The sequence below is a fragment of the Alosa pseudoharengus genome, unplaced genomic scaffold (assembly GCF_046254945.1).
Source record: "Alosa pseudoharengus isolate Yale_2024_CS ecotype anadromous, Long Island Sound unplaced genomic scaffold, YU_APseudo_1.1 YU_APseudo_1.1_scf_2, whole genome shotgun sequence".
Taxonomy (NCBI): domain Eukaryota; kingdom Metazoa; phylum Chordata; class Actinopteri; order Clupeiformes; family Clupeidae; genus Alosa; species Alosa pseudoharengus.
In genome coordinates, this window is record NW_027468663.1 from 2,070,225 (window position 1) to 2,085,813 (window position 15,589).

At 40.1% G+C, this 15,589-nt stretch overlaps 1 protein-coding gene across 2 annotated transcripts in view; it reads right to left on the reverse strand.

Annotated features, from left to right (window-relative positions):
- Positions 1–9,874: 9,874 nt before the first annotated feature.
- LOC143133623 (guanine nucleotide-binding protein G(olf) subunit alpha) overlaps positions 9,875–15,589 on the reverse strand; it is a 276,765-nt gene continuing 271,050 nt past the window's right edge. For both annotated transcript variants that reach the window (XM_076293378.1, XM_076293379.1), the window contains exons 11-12: positions 12,188–12,255; positions 9,875–11,791 (exon numbers count right to left, since the gene is read on the reverse strand). In XM_076293378.1, the coding sequence (XP_076149493.1) occupies positions 11,645–11,791; positions 12,188–12,255 (215 nt within the window). In that variant the 3' untranslated portion in view covers positions 9,875–11,644. The remainder of the gene's footprint in view (positions 11,792–12,187; positions 12,256–15,589) is intronic.

The following is a 15,589-nucleotide window of genomic DNA, read 5'->3' on the forward strand; positions in this document are numbered from 1 at the left end:
AAGTAAATGTACTCCGTTACTGTCCGGCTCTGACCATAGTGAAGTTAGTTTCACTTTGCCAATGAGTTCAAATAATAGATAAGTGCAAATGCGTAAAGGCTATGCTAGGTTTTAGTAAAGCATGGTTTAGTGGAATGACTGTTCCATATGGTCTTGCGAGCAGACTCAAATCAAAGTCAAATCAAACTTCAAATGCGCCGTTGACTGTCAAAATACTGATGCATTCTTTGACGTAGCGCTTTGCGCCGTTAACTCATTGAATGCCGCGCTGTTTTCGGAAGCTTTGGCCCAGAGTGCCAGCAATCTTGATCATTGTTGACGATTTTTGTAGAGCCACAGCGTATTCTATGTTATAGCTATACTATGGCTTGTTTGAAAGGTGAGACTTTAAGCTCTCAGTGGGTACAAACGGTTTATTTCTACATGCCTCTGTTCCTAAGAAATCCCAAGCTAAACAGTGACTAGTTTTCATCAAAATCCCTGTTTTATTTCTAGAAATGGAGATGTAGCGTCTTTGATGAAATGAAGTGTTGCCTGTAAAGTTGTGACCTAAGAAGAAGTGACCTAGCGAGACCTGGCAAGACTGCCACCTAGTGATAAACCCACGAAAATGGCCTGGTTTTGACCTGACGTGCATGTGTCACTGATTCAACCCAAAGCGGCAACCATCAAAAGCAGAGTTTTAAGATTAAATGTCTTTTAAAAGTTTTCGATCGTCATATATTTCATTTCCATTCATCACAGAGTTCCCAAAATCACATATAAGGTGTGTTAGAGTGTCTAGTTTCGTAATAAAAAAAAAAAAGCTAAAAACGTAATATTACGTTTTTGGCACTCAACGCATGGGAAGGAAAAACGTACTATTACGTTTTTGGCACTCAATGAGTTAAAGGGAATGACAGATGTCATTCTCATTGGTTTAAATAATGTTAGATAGATAGATAGATAGATAGATAGATAGATAGATAGATAGATAGATAATTTATTGATCCCCAAGGGGAAATTTGAGTTACGCCCCACACCCATGACTGATTAAGAAACCTAAGAACACCTTGTCGTTTGATAACGAAAACACTCCCAATGTGGACTGGACATCCTACTAAATTTGAATAAGCTTTTGACTAGTGATGATGCGCTTTAGACTGTCATGATAGGGCCCATAGACTTACCTTTTCCCTTTTCAAATAACACTGAAAAAGTATTGTATTTTCAAACAAGCCAAACCTCATTTAGACTAAATTCCATTTTCAATGTCAAAAACTAGTATTTTCCACCAGGAAGACCAGTCTTAAGTTCCTAATTTTTTATGCTCTTTCCACAGGTCACACACATTGCCACAGACAGAGGAACCAAATTGAATGCACCTTGAAGTTTTCAAAGATGACCAACACTTTGGGCCCCATCTCGGCGATCTAAAATTCATGGTCACTGGTGAATAGCTTAAATAAATTTAGGGGTTTGTCCAGTCCACATTGGGGGTGGTTTTGTTATCAAACGTCGGGCGCCTGGCGCAAAAAGTTTGGTCTTATGTTTCTTAATCAGTCATGGGTGTGTTTTGGGCGTAACATCATTTAAACCAATGAAAATGACATCTGTCATTCCCTTTAACGGCAAGCAGTGCAACTTCAAACAGCGCATCAGTATTTTGATAGTCAGCGGCACATTTGAAGGAATCTGCTTACACGCAAGACCATATGGAACAGGTATTCCACTAAACCATGCTTTACTAAAACCGACCTTAAGCGACCTTGGGTAACATGAAAGGCGCTATACAAGTCCAAGTTATTATTATTATTATTAAAACCTATCAGAGTGTAGCCTACACACATCTGCACTCGTCTATTACTTGAACTCATTTAAGTGAAACTATCACTTCACCGTGGTGTCATAGTCAACTACAAAACAGTTATACACAGTTAATTACTTTCACTATTGACTGGGTTACCATTGAAAACATAGCCTGAAATAAGCAACACTTATCCCAATAATGTTCGAATGACTGAATAAAAAACCTAAGGACATTTATCCTGCAGAGGAGTTGCTGCATCTCGTGACGGTGCGTCTTCAGCTGTGCTTCATATGCGCCTTTCGCTATAGACCAGGTTTTTCTTGGTCAGTGGCGTAATGCTTTTTTGATGGTGTAAGATAGCGATTTGTGTGTACATGTGCCAGACCACACCGTATGTCGTTAATTGCCACACACAATCGTTGCCACACACAATCGCGCATTGTGTAATAAAAGAGAAGGCATGGCGAAAAATTTGAGTGTAAGATAGGAATAAACTTTGCGTTGTGATAAGAATAGAGTTTTAGATCGCCATAATAGGGCCCTTTGTCTTGTAGTATGCCAAATAAACCTTGTTATTTCAAAACTTTTATAATAATCATAATTTTGTAGGTCGTAGGACCAGACCTGACGCCTTCTAATTGCCCCAAAATGAAAGTTATATTGTTCTTGATTTGGTCCAAAAGGTATCTTTATTATAGTGTATGCTAAAGTGATGTATTTGTTTCAACATCTATGAAAGTAGATGCAAAGCACTTTAGAAAAGACACTTTATTGAGTTAGAAATTTCTATAAATACATTATAAACATGATATAAATAACTATAGCTACAACTAGCAGCTATACCCTTCTGGGAATGGACACCTTCCATGAAGATCTGGAAAATGTGCCAAATTGCCCACACACAGCAGCTTGGAATCACCACTCAGTGTCCAGGACCAAGAGTCCTGCACCGCCAAACAACAAGTTGTCTGTATGCTGCATGCCAGAACTGTCTGTTATCTTCTCCTTCATCTGCATGGTCAGCCACAGCACCATTCATTCCAGATCCTACTAGCTAGGCGTTACGCCCCCTCATGTGAAATGTACATGGCCTCCATGTGTCTGTGGCAGTGTTGAAATGCTCTCAGGTGGCTGTTGATTGCAGTATTTCCTCTCCACCACTGTTGGCATTTCTTTGCACCTCTGGCAGACGCACCACAATGGTTGTCCTGGGACACAAGGTACAGTTGGAAGAGCAGCAGGTAACTGGCTGAGTACATCAAAGATCAGCCTGGGGTCCCATGGCAAACAACACTTGATTTGCTTGATTTGATGTGTATCCAAGTATGGGGAGCAGACGCTGGCTGAGCCGTGGTAGTCTCAGCGGTAGACAATAGCCGATGTGGGCGAGCGTGTTATGGCAGAGTAATACCAAAACAGTTCTAGGTGTAACAAGGTATGATGCCAACCGCGACAGTTGTTTTACACTGTTTCTAGCTGTCTGATTGTAACACAATGTGTATGCATTCTCTTTTAGCTCCGCTGAGTACTGTGTCCGCAGTGGGATGTGACCTGTAAACTTAGCGCTCCTCATACATGGTTAACCCTACGACAGGTATGTCTTAAGCTATGCCCTGACTGATATGTGGATGTATATGTAGGTATTTATGTATCTCTGCTCTACACTGGCATCTTGTCTGAATGCAGCATGTCCTCTTTCCTCAAGACCTACTCGTTCTAAACCTCGCCATCCATGGCTGACGAACAGTATAGTCTCAGTATGAAAGGAACTTAGAGCTGCTGAGAGGAAATGGCGTAAATCCAGATGGAAATGATCTTAGTAACTACCAGTCTTTGCTGTCATCCTTTTCATCCACTGTTACACTTGCAAAAAAGGCATTCTATCAAAGCAAGATTGAGAGCGCCACTGACAGTAGAAAACTTTTTTCTACTTTCAAATCTTTTCTCAATCCTCCACCACCACCATCAACTACTTCACTGTCAGCAAATGACTTTGCAACATTTTTCACTGAAAAAGTTGCTAAAATAAGTGCTCAGTTTGATGCTTCTATAAGGAGGGCTTTGCCTTGTGTTAGTATGACCGCATCATTTGACTCTTTCTCTCCTCTTGATGAGGAAGCAGTCTCTCAATTGCTTCAGCGATGTCGTCCAACAACATGCCCATTAGACCCTGTCCCGTCCACTCTTCTACAGTCTATCTCACCCGCTGTTCTACCAGCAGTCACACATGTATTTAATGCTTCACTCAGTTCTGGAATAGTTCCTTATTCTTTTAAACAGGCTAGGGTTACACCTCTGCTAAAGAAAAGTACACTTAATCCAACTGAGGTGAAGAACTACAGACCTGTCTCCCTTCTTCCTTTCTTGTCAAAGGTTTTGGAGAAAGTGGTCTTCAAGCAAGTTTGTGACTTTCTTCATCAGAATAATCTACTAGACCCTATGCAGTCTGGTTTCAAGAGTGGTCATTCTACTGAAACTGCTCTTCTGTCTGTGACTGAAGCATTGAGAGTAGCTAAGTCCTCTGCTCAGTCATCAGTATTAATTCTACTAGATTTATCTGCAGCCTTTGATACTGTTAACCATGACATTCTCCTATCTATACTATCTGAACTGGGAATTTCTGGAAAAGCTCTTGACTGGTTTGAATCTTACCTTAAAGGGCGTTCTTTCAACGTGTCTTGGCAGGGACAGGTATCTAAGTCTCATGACCTCACCACAGGTGTGCCTCAGGGATCAGTATTAGGACCCTTGCTTTTCTCTATTTACACCACTTCCTTAGGTGGTACCATTCGCTCCCATGGATTTGACTATCACTGTTATGCAGACGACACTCAACTTTACCTGTCTTTCCCACCTGATGACTCTAGTGTTTCCCACCGGATTTCTGCATGCCTTAAGGATATTTCAGCCTGGATGAAAGATCGGCACCTTCAGCTTAATCTCTCAAAAACAGAGTTTTTGGTGTTTCCAGCTAAAACAGCTATTCCCCAACAGATTAACATCCAGCTTGACTCAACTTCACTGACCCCAACTAGATCGGCACGAAACTTGGGCGTTGTAACTGATGACTGACTTAACTTCTCTGAGCATATAGCTTCTATTGCAAAATCATGTCGGTTTATGCTTTACAACATTAGGAAGATCAGACCTTATCTGACACAAGATTCCACACAACTTCTTGTTCAGACCATGGTCATCTCTAAGCTGGACTATTGTAATTCACTATTAGCTGGCTTACCCGCTTGTGTAACAAGATCATTACAGCTGATTCAAAATGCTGGAGCACGCCTGGTCTTCAATCAGCCAAAGAGGACACATGTAACTCCTCTCCTAGTTACTCTCCATTGGCTCCCTATAGTAGCCAGAATTCAATTTGAATCTCTCACTTTGGCCTATAGGACACTAACTAGATCTGCTCCTAGTTATTTTAATTCAATAATCAAGCCTTACATCCCCAACCGCCGACTGCGGTCTTCTGGTGAGCGTATGTTGTGTCGACCAGTCATGAAAACTGGGCCTAATTCCAGACTCTTTTCTTCAGTGGTTCCATGTTGGTGGAATGAACTGCCCAGTGCTCTCCGTTCCTGTGGTAGTTTTGGGTCGTTTAAGAGGGGTCTAAAGACATTCCTATTCAACATATACTTAGTTGTTTAAGCGCTTATGTGTTATGGTTTATATAATGTTGTTTTATTTTAATTGTGCTGTTAATTAATTTGACATTATTGTTTATTATTGATATTCTCCTTAATGTAGTCTTAGCATGTCATTGTTTTTATATTATTGATTGAATTGACATTATTGTTTTATTATTGCCTTTCCCCTTTTTTACATTGCTTTTTTATTAGGCTATTGATTGAATTGATACTATTGTGTACTACAACTATTCTCCTTACTATATTTGACCTACATTTTAATCTGTTCCCTGTTCAATTTTAAATATTATTATGTTGTTTTGTATTTATGTGTCGCTTTGGACAAAGGCGTCTGCTAAATCCATAACCATAACCATAACCATATTTATGTGTATCTTTTTATATGGTATCACTAATATATGAAAGCCTACTATCTATTTTCTAAACGAACTATCTTTGTTTTTGTTTGTTTTAGATCTGTACAGCCACACCATTTCGCTAGTTGCTGTTCTCTACACTGTAATTGCATGTGTGTGTGTGCTACTCATTGTTTAGGTACCTGTCCTTGTTTCCTTGATGTCTTATTTTTCCTCTAGCCTGTGGGGGTAGTAGTTGTTGTATGTGCATGTATGTATTGTAGCCACGGGCTAGAGTGGTTTTTCTTTACTTTCTACTTCTTTAATTCCCCTCCCGTAGCCAGCCTTGGTGCGTTGACGTTACTTCCGTGATTTGGGAAAAGCACATAAAAGTCCTGGCAGGAAGCATGCATAAGGATGTAGATCCAGGAATGCACTAATATTTTGTTCGTAGTACCAGTTTGCAACAATTATTAGTTAACACTAAGTTGTAAACACTTAGGAAAAAAAATATAAAAAACTGGATATACCAAAAAACGTTGATGTAATCGCTTCCTGCCAGGACTTTTACGGGCTTTTCCCAATTCACAGAAGTAACATCGATGCAGCAGTATAGTAGCAGATAGTAGCATCCATCAGGCAAGTGTTATTTAAATAAACTCCTGGTGTACTTACAAACTTTTCAATGCCTCGTTTTATGAGTAAAGAACATAGTTGTACTACTGTAGAAGTTTCATACCATTCAGGGCATTATTAGTGGGGTAATTTACGAGATAAAAGTTGGTACCATTACGCCTGCAGAAACTCATTCGTTTCTGACAGCGCTACTCGACCAGGGTTCGACCAAGGGAAAACAGGTTCTGGGAGGTTGTTTGGCTCGGGGTCATGGTGCAAAGGACCCTAGGGTGAAATTACTCCGAACCATCGCTTTAAGAAGAACAGTGGGCTTGTTTGATCAAGCCTACTAATAATAAGTCAACTTAAGAAGAGCAATAGTGGGTTTGCTTGATCAAGCCCACTAATAATAATAGGAAAAGGTAGAAACACAATGGGGCTTTGCAGCTTCGCTGCTTGGCCCCCAATAAGAAGAAAAGGTAGAATCACAATGGGTGCCATGTAATAATTAAGGAACGTTGCAAACGTACCTTGGACGCAGCAGCACAATGATATCATGCAGCACCTGAAAATAGTCCCTTCCAGCAACAAGTTTGAGCTGCAGCAGATTATTACGCCGGAATCAGAGTCAAATCAGCCTAGAAAATCGTCACGTTTCTTTTTCCATTAGTCTTATTACACTTGAGAAAAGACAAGATTTTAATAGGAAAAGTACCAGAAATCTTAGTCACTTTTAAGTGTGATGCTAGCAGGCGAGATGCTAATAATAATAATAATAATAATAATAATAATAAGCTTTATTTGTATAGCACCTTTCATACACAGAATGCAGCTCAAAGTGCTTTACATTTGAAGCATGTAACAAAATAATAGTCAGTCAGTCATTATCAATCACATTTCTTCATTGCTGGGGCCGTTTATGATCCACTCAGCAACATATCAAAAATATAGAAAATGACATGTCATAAGACTGGCAGCCTTAACCCTCTTACCCCCCACAAGCACGCCATATGGCAACTGTGGCAAGGAAAAACTCCCATATTCCAGGAAGAAACCTTGAGCAGAACCTGACTTAATAGGGGGAGCCCATCTGCTTCTGGCTGGCTGCGCCCTCCAATAGCAGCAGATGTAGAATAATCTGAAAAAGTAGTCTACAGGATAAGACAAGTTAACTAAAAGCTTTCCTGTACAGGTATGTTTTCAGATCTTTTTTAAAAATATTTACTGAACTCGCCTGCTTGATGTACAGAGGCAGGGTGTTCCATAGTTTGGGGGCATAATGGATAAAAGCAGCTTCTCCACTTTGTTTGTGGAGCACTTTGGGTACGATTAAAAGATTAGAATTGGATGATCTAAGTTTCCTTTGTGGTTGATAAGATATTAAAAGCTCAGAGATATATGAAGGTGCTGTGCCATTCAGAGCTTTGTAAGTAATTAACATAACCTTAAAATCAATTCTATAGGAAATAGGGAGCCAGTGCAGTTCAGCCAACACAGGGGTGATGTGTTCTCTCTTCTTAGTCTTAGTTAAAAGTCTAGCCGCAGAGTTCTGTATGAGTGCCAATTTCTTTAGATGTTTTTTGGGAAGACCAGTGAAAAGTGCATTGCAGTAGTCTAACCTGCTAGTGATAAAGGCGTGAATTAGTTTTTCTGCATCTTGTTGAGTTAAAAAGGGCCGCACTTTGGCAATGTTTCTCAAGTGGAAATAGGCTGTTTGAGTAACTTTACTGATATGGGGCTTAAAACTTAACTCTGCATCTAAGATGACACCGAGGCTTGTTACTTTTGGTTTGACCTGGTGTGCCAAGTTAGAAAATAATGGTCTAATCCGATTCAATGATCTATGCTAAGCTGGAGATAAAAGTGGTATCGCCAGACTCATAGAAAGGCTGGATGAACTGGAAAAAGGTAAAAATCAATTGTTTAACTTGAGGGGAGGTGGAAAATAAAAGTAATTCCCCAAATAGTGGAAAGGAATATCCCTTTAAGGCAGGGTTGGAAAATAATGGTGGCCACACAAAATATTGACACTATAGGCACAATTTGGACATTTTCACTTAGGGGTGTACTCACTTTTGTTGCCAGCGGTTTTTAATGGCTGTGTGTTGAGTTATTTTGAGGGGACAACAAATGTACATTGTTATACAAGCTGTACACTCACTACAAATGTACATTGTTATACAAGCTGTACACTCACTACTTTACATAGTAGCAAAGTGTAATTTTTTCAGTGTTGTTCCATGAAAATATATAATAAAATAGTAAACTCTGTGTACACCAACAATGTTCTCAATGCTCGAGTTCATGTGTAGAGACACTGATGATACTTCGATCAAAGTTTCATGTTGTGTCGAGCCTTCGTAGTGTTTGAAAAATAGCGATTTTGACGCGATTGTATCAAAAAAGTAGTGGCCCAATAGGATTCCCATTCAAAAGGTAATTTCACCCGAAAACGACAACGCATACAAGCTTAAAATTGGCGCTTTGGACGTACGCATTTATATGAAAGTTTGACTTGGGTACATTCACAAAACACTATATGATTAATTTTGGCGAGAGTTACACAGATGAAACGTGTGATTGTTTGCTGATAAGATGCACGCTTGCTTGTTATGGGCGTGATGCAGAGAAACTTCTCTGTATGACGAAACGCCGGTTGTTAGTGATTGGTTCAAAGCGGTTCAAAGGAACTCCAATGATTTTAAACCTCAAACTGTGCCCTCCCACCCAGAAATAAACGTACGCCTATGGATCTAGGCCAGTCAGAGAGTCTGGTTTCCAGGCTACACTTTGCCTGGTCTAGACTAGAAATTATGTTTCAAAGATTTAGAAGCTGGGCACGTAGCACTCCAGAATCTTTGGTAGCAACCCAGCCCCCTGGTAAAACAAACGTGTTTGTCAGAGAGAAAAAAAAACTGATCATAAAATGTAACGTAAAAAGGAACCATGGTGTTGTAGAAATGTAGCAGAGTAAAAGTACAGATAATTGCTGCAAAATGTAACGAAGTAAAAGTCACTATAGATTCTACTTAAGTAAAGTACAAATATGTGGAAAATTTACTTAAGTACAGTAACTACTGTAAGTATTTGTACTTAGTTACATTCCACCACTGCCCTCTGGGCACCCCAGACTTGATTGGCTCTCCAGGTGTTTCCCCGGGGATTTGGCCGTGAATAAATTGGGAGGTGTTACTAGACACCTATAGGAACACATAGTAAAAAAGCTATTGGTAAGAATTTTTTTTGCAGATTGGTGGCCAAAAATGCCTAACTTTCCCTAACTATGGTCATTTTGAACATTTTAAACAAAAAAGAATACATGGCCCCTTTTAGAAGAACTAAACCAATACAATCATACTAATTAAGAATAACATTCCTAAAACCTGGCTTTCATTTTCTTAAATTTGTGGCAAAACAGAATATTCATAGATTTAATAACCAATGTATTGTCTGTCAGCCAGTAAACACTCCAGTTTCCAAGGTTGTATTCAATATTGCACACGCTCATTTATTCATCCCATTCTAGACATGCTTACCTATGTGTGTATTTATACATCTTTCCCATATACATACATCATGTATGTATATCTAGGCACACACATAATTAAACATGTATAAACTGTACATATATATTTATATATATCTATAAATGTACATGTACATATTAAATAGCATATCAAATGCACTCAGATTCACACTTGAACATACATACGCAATGTGTTTCTGAGCGAACATCAGTTTTTATGTACACATTATTTTCTGCTTATATAAGCAAAGATCACAGGTGCACGTGTGTGTGCACACAAATGTATGAGTGCACGCACGCACAAACACACACACACACACACACACACACACACACACACACACACACACACACACACACACACACACACACACACACACACCTTAATCTAAATAACAAACAAGAAAGAAAAAAATCCTTCATATTATGACAACACCAGGTTGCAATTTTGGACACCTCACTTGATTTTCTTTTAAAGCTGAGACTGAAATATAAAAGGGGAGGAGGAGAAGAAAACAAAAAAGGCATAGTGCTGGATCTGGTCCACACTGCAGGTAAGTGGTACATTTGCATATTGTGTACATTTTTAATTCCCCCATTTTATTCATTTCTTATAAACAGCATTTCCTTTAAAAAATGAAACATTAAAATAAAACAAAAAAACCTACACTCTACAGAGGAGTTATGTCTGCAGCCTCTACTGCTGACAAATGTTGACATCAAGCTGTACAGCGCAGTCAAAACATACTTACATCTCAGCTCATTTTACAGGTACAGCCATAATCAAGGCACAAAGATCTACAAGTAGATTTTTTATAATTCAATAAAGTTGTACAAAACAATATTACATTTTTCAGTCTGTACAAGATAAATCTCCCTTGCACAGTATGTACAAGTTAAGAAACAATAACTTCTTCACTTTCAGACCCTCCCCCGACAGGTAGCTGTGTGGATAGAGCAGAGTTAGAGTGGTGGCTTGTCCTTTCAATGATGCTGAAGGCTGACTGCCAATGCTCTTACAGTCTACATTTCACTGTCACATCTCCTAGTTCCCCTGAGATGCTGTCTGGGGATCAGAGGGGTTAAGGGAAAAGTCCATTCCCTCTGTGCACCAGTCTATCCATAACCCCTGAAGTCACCAAAACTATGACCAAGTAAATAAATATTTGTGATGCTACATTTTGTGTGTTTTTTTTAAATTTAAAATCGGATGCAAAAGTGCATGTTCCTTCCATTCATTTCTGTCAATCCTTGTGTTTGAAACTGAAGCAACTTCCACCATCTGAAAGTATTTTTCAGTGAGGAGTAGCTAGACTTCATTGAGTATATCTGAATGCAGTCACAGCTGAGTGGAAAAATGCCAAATGCTCCAAATCATTTGGCAATTTATCTGCATCTATCAGTCCAGACACCAGCCCAGCCCAGATCAGGCCAGTCCAGAATTTGAATGAAATTGAATTGCAATAATAATAATAATAATAGTAATAATAATAATAATAATACCATCAGGAGGTAGCCAACGACTACATGGAATGGCAGAAACATTCGAAGTCATTCAAATAAGGAGAAAAGCAACTATTCCAACAGAAAGCACTGAAAAGAAGGAAAAGGAGGGTTTCACACACTTCAGTAGTACTCATCCATGATTTGAGTTTAGAGTTGCCCTTTCTTGTTCTGTTTTTGTTTATTTGTTTTCTTTGTTTGTTTTTAGCATACAGGGTCCTGTTCACAACAGCTCGTACTGTCGAAGATGCATTCTCTGAATTATGTCTCGGCAATCATTAAAGACCCGGCGGATGTTCTCTGTGTCCACGGCGCAGGTAAAATGGGGGTAGCAGTAGTGTCTGCCATCACCACTTGCAGTGCTGATTCTCTGTGACACACATATACAAATATATTGACAGATGCAAAATAAGTAGTAAATACAACCTATATACCTATAAAAATTTCAGAATCTGATGAGAGTCAGTGTTCAATGTATCTCACTGTAGCACAGGTAGCCACAATAATAACAAAGTTATGTCATGATCTTCATGCAGTTCCACTATAATGTGGTTTGAGAAAGTTCAGATTGATTGACTATTCTTACTCTGCTTGTGTTAAGCAATGAAGCTTCAATGGCATTTCCATTTTTATGAGTATAAAGTATATTGTTGGTAACATACAATGTATAATGATAAAATAAAGTCAACAATCTTTACATGTTTACATAGGCTACCTTCAAACAAAATTGCTTCAATATCTGTTTCAAAGTCAAGGAATTCCTCACCAGGAACTCATCACGGATGAAAAACTTAGCTCTTGTCACCCTTGGGTTTTCTCCAGGCTCAGGGGTTGCTATTTAAAGTAATAAACTAGTTATTTTCATGAAAGATCTACAAATATACCATGCATCTACAAATGTGACAATCTACAACGTGGAGAAAGATGCACACAATGCCCTAATAGGACAGGAGCTACAGCTGAACTTGACACTGTTCAACCCCCTTAACCCTCAAGGCACTCATGTGTTCTGGGGGACCATTTCATGAAGTTATATAAATTCAGTAAATTCATAAAGTCCACTCCAATGCAATACATTTGCATTATAGAAACCTCTGTCCTTCCACAAAGACTACCTCTTGTGCAGTAACTGATGTACAATGAATGTTCTTTTAAAATTTCTATTTTATGTACTTTGTTTTCAATATTAATTGCACAAAAATGAAAAGTACATAGCACCAGTGGATATGCATGCTGATCTGAGGCCACATTCTAGGTCTGTGTGTGTGCTCGCATGTGTGTGTGTGTGTGTGTGTGTTTGTGTGTTAGTGTGCGTGCATGGTTATGCATGCAGATCTTTTCAATGGCTCTGGTCTACAGCTGGCAGAGGAGGCGACACTATACACTGCAAAAAAGGAAATCTAACCAAGTGATATTAATCTTATAATAAGGTCAAAAATTGGGGGCCAAGCAGCGAAGCTGCGAAGGCACCCATTGTGTTTCTATCTTTTCTTATTATTGGGGGCCAAGCAGCGAAGCTGCGAAGGCACCCATTGAGTTACTAGCTTTTCCTATTATTATTATTATACATCCGCCATTGGAGTCTATGGCAGCCCATAGAACGCCTGGCTAAAAAGTGCAGATTTTTTGGCAGAAAGTTTCGGGACACTCCACTGACCATTCACACTCATTTACGGACCTCTAAACCGAGCCATCTAGCGCCACCAACAGGTCAAAATCTGGCCGAAAATTGAACCGCTGGGTCTAAAGTTATGAAATTTGGCACACTGATTCAGCACTGTCCCATGATTACTCTCACCAATTTCCAGAACTCTATGCCCAACACTCTAGCGCCACCAATGGGTCGAACCTGGATTGCATTCACGCATGTGACCATTGAACGGTGCGTCTGATTTTCACATATCAGGCACCGTTGGAATCCCTGGACCATCCCGAGTTCATCGACTCCTATCCCGTCACTTTCCGCAATATTGGACCTCCGCCATATTGGATTTAGTCTAAACTCTACGAAAAGTTTCAGCGATTACAAATTTCATCCGATTTTCACGGAACTTGGCAGAGATGATCTTCTGCCCGAGCCGCACAAAGGATACTTGCCAGATTTTTCAATTTCATTTTTGTTTGCCTGTAACAGCCAATCAAATACGGCGACGAAGCCGCCAAACAGGAAGTGGACTAACATCTCCGTGACGCTTTGAGTTAACATAACAAAACTCGACACCATTAGTCAGGACACTGTCCCAATCACTCACAGCATTTTTTTATGCATATACATTGAACGCTCTAGCCACCACCAGTTCAATGCTGGACATGTGTTCATGCGCGTGATCCTTGACTCTTTTGCCTGATTTTCACAATTGAGGTAGTGTCTGAATCCTTGGACCATCCCGAGTTCATCGACCCCTATCCCGTCACTTTCCACCATATTGGATCTCCGCCATATTGGATTTAATACAAACTCTATGAAAAGTTTCAGCGGTTACAAATTTCATCCGATTTTCAAGGAACTTGGCGGAGATGATCTTCTGACCGAGCCGCACAAACGATACTTGTCAATTTTTTTAATTTCAAGTTTATTTGCCCGTGACAGCCAATCACACATGGCTATGATGCCGCCTAACAGGAAGTGGGCTAACATCTCGGCTACGCTTTAATGTATGAAGTCCAAACTTGGTACAGGAACTTGGTATCTGATTATGAGGACGCACTAGGAAATTGGCATCATTTGGCCTTTATAGGGGGCGCTGCAATACAGGAAGTGAACTCGTATCTCAGCAACATTTTGATATATGAAGTCCAAACTTGGTATAGAGACTTGGTACCTGATTGTGGGGACGCACTGGGAAATTAGCATTATTTGGCCTCTACAGGGGGCGCTGTAATACAGGAAGTGAGCTTGTATCTCAGCAACACTTTGATGTATGAAGTCCAGACTTGGTACAGGGACTTGGTATCTGATTGTGATGACTCAATAGGAAATTGGCATCATTTGGCCTCTATAGGGGGCGCTGCAATACAGGAAGTGAGCTTGTATCTCAGCAACGCTTTGATGTATGAAGTCCAAACTTAATACAGAGAGAAAGTAGCTGATTGTGAGGACATGCAAGGAAAGTGTTCTCATTTGGCCTCTAGGGGTGCTGTAATAGACAAATTTAGCTCACATCTCAGCAACTCTTTGGTGTATGAAGTCCAGGGACATGGTAGCTGACTGTGAGAACGCACAAGGACATTGGTGTAATTTTCGCCTCTAGGGGCACTATAACAAAGTAAATGAGCTTATTTCTCAGCCATTCTTTATCCAATTGCAATCAAACACTTGCTGTGAGTGCTTGCTCATGCCATGGCAACGCCATTCCTGCTATAGCGCACTACTTGGCCCCCACATTGCTGCTTGCAGCTATATTTATACTTTCTTCCGCCATGGAAGTCAATGGCAGCCCATAGAACCGTCTGGTAAAAAGTTGTGAAATTTGGCACACTGATTGGAGACAGTCCAATGACTCATGACACCAAGTTTCATGTCGGCACCTCCCGCGCTCTAGCGCCACCAACAGGCCAAAGTTGGACTTGCGTTCACGCACGTAACTTCTGACCTGTTGACCCGATTGTCAAAAATGAGGTATCATTGGAATCCTTGGACCAAGCCGAGTTCAACGCCGTCATTTTCAACGTTCAATGACGTCATTTTCCGCCATGATGGATTTTCCACCATTTTGGATTTCATCAAAATCCCTTAAAACGTATCAGAGGTCACAAATTTTGTCCGATCGACACCAAACATCACAGATTTTTGTCTTCGGAACTAAAACCGTTCGCGCGTAACAGCCAATCGAAATTTGCGGCGAAGCCGCCAGACAGGAAGTGAGCTCATATCTCAGCAACCCTTGCATGTATCAAAACCAAACTGGGTGCATGGACTTAGGACCCAATCAGGGGGACGCTCAAGAAATCTGGTGACCTTTGACCTCTAGGGGGCGCTGTAATTAAGAAACATGCATTTTGGCCTGTAGCTGCTGTTGTGCTTAGAATTAAAATGCACTAGTGGTTTCAGGTAATACTGTTGGACGTCCTTAGGCCAACCCAGGCCAACTTGTGATGTCATCATAATTGATTCGGCCGCCATATTGGATTTAATCAAAAACATCAAAAAGTTTTCACAGGTCACAAA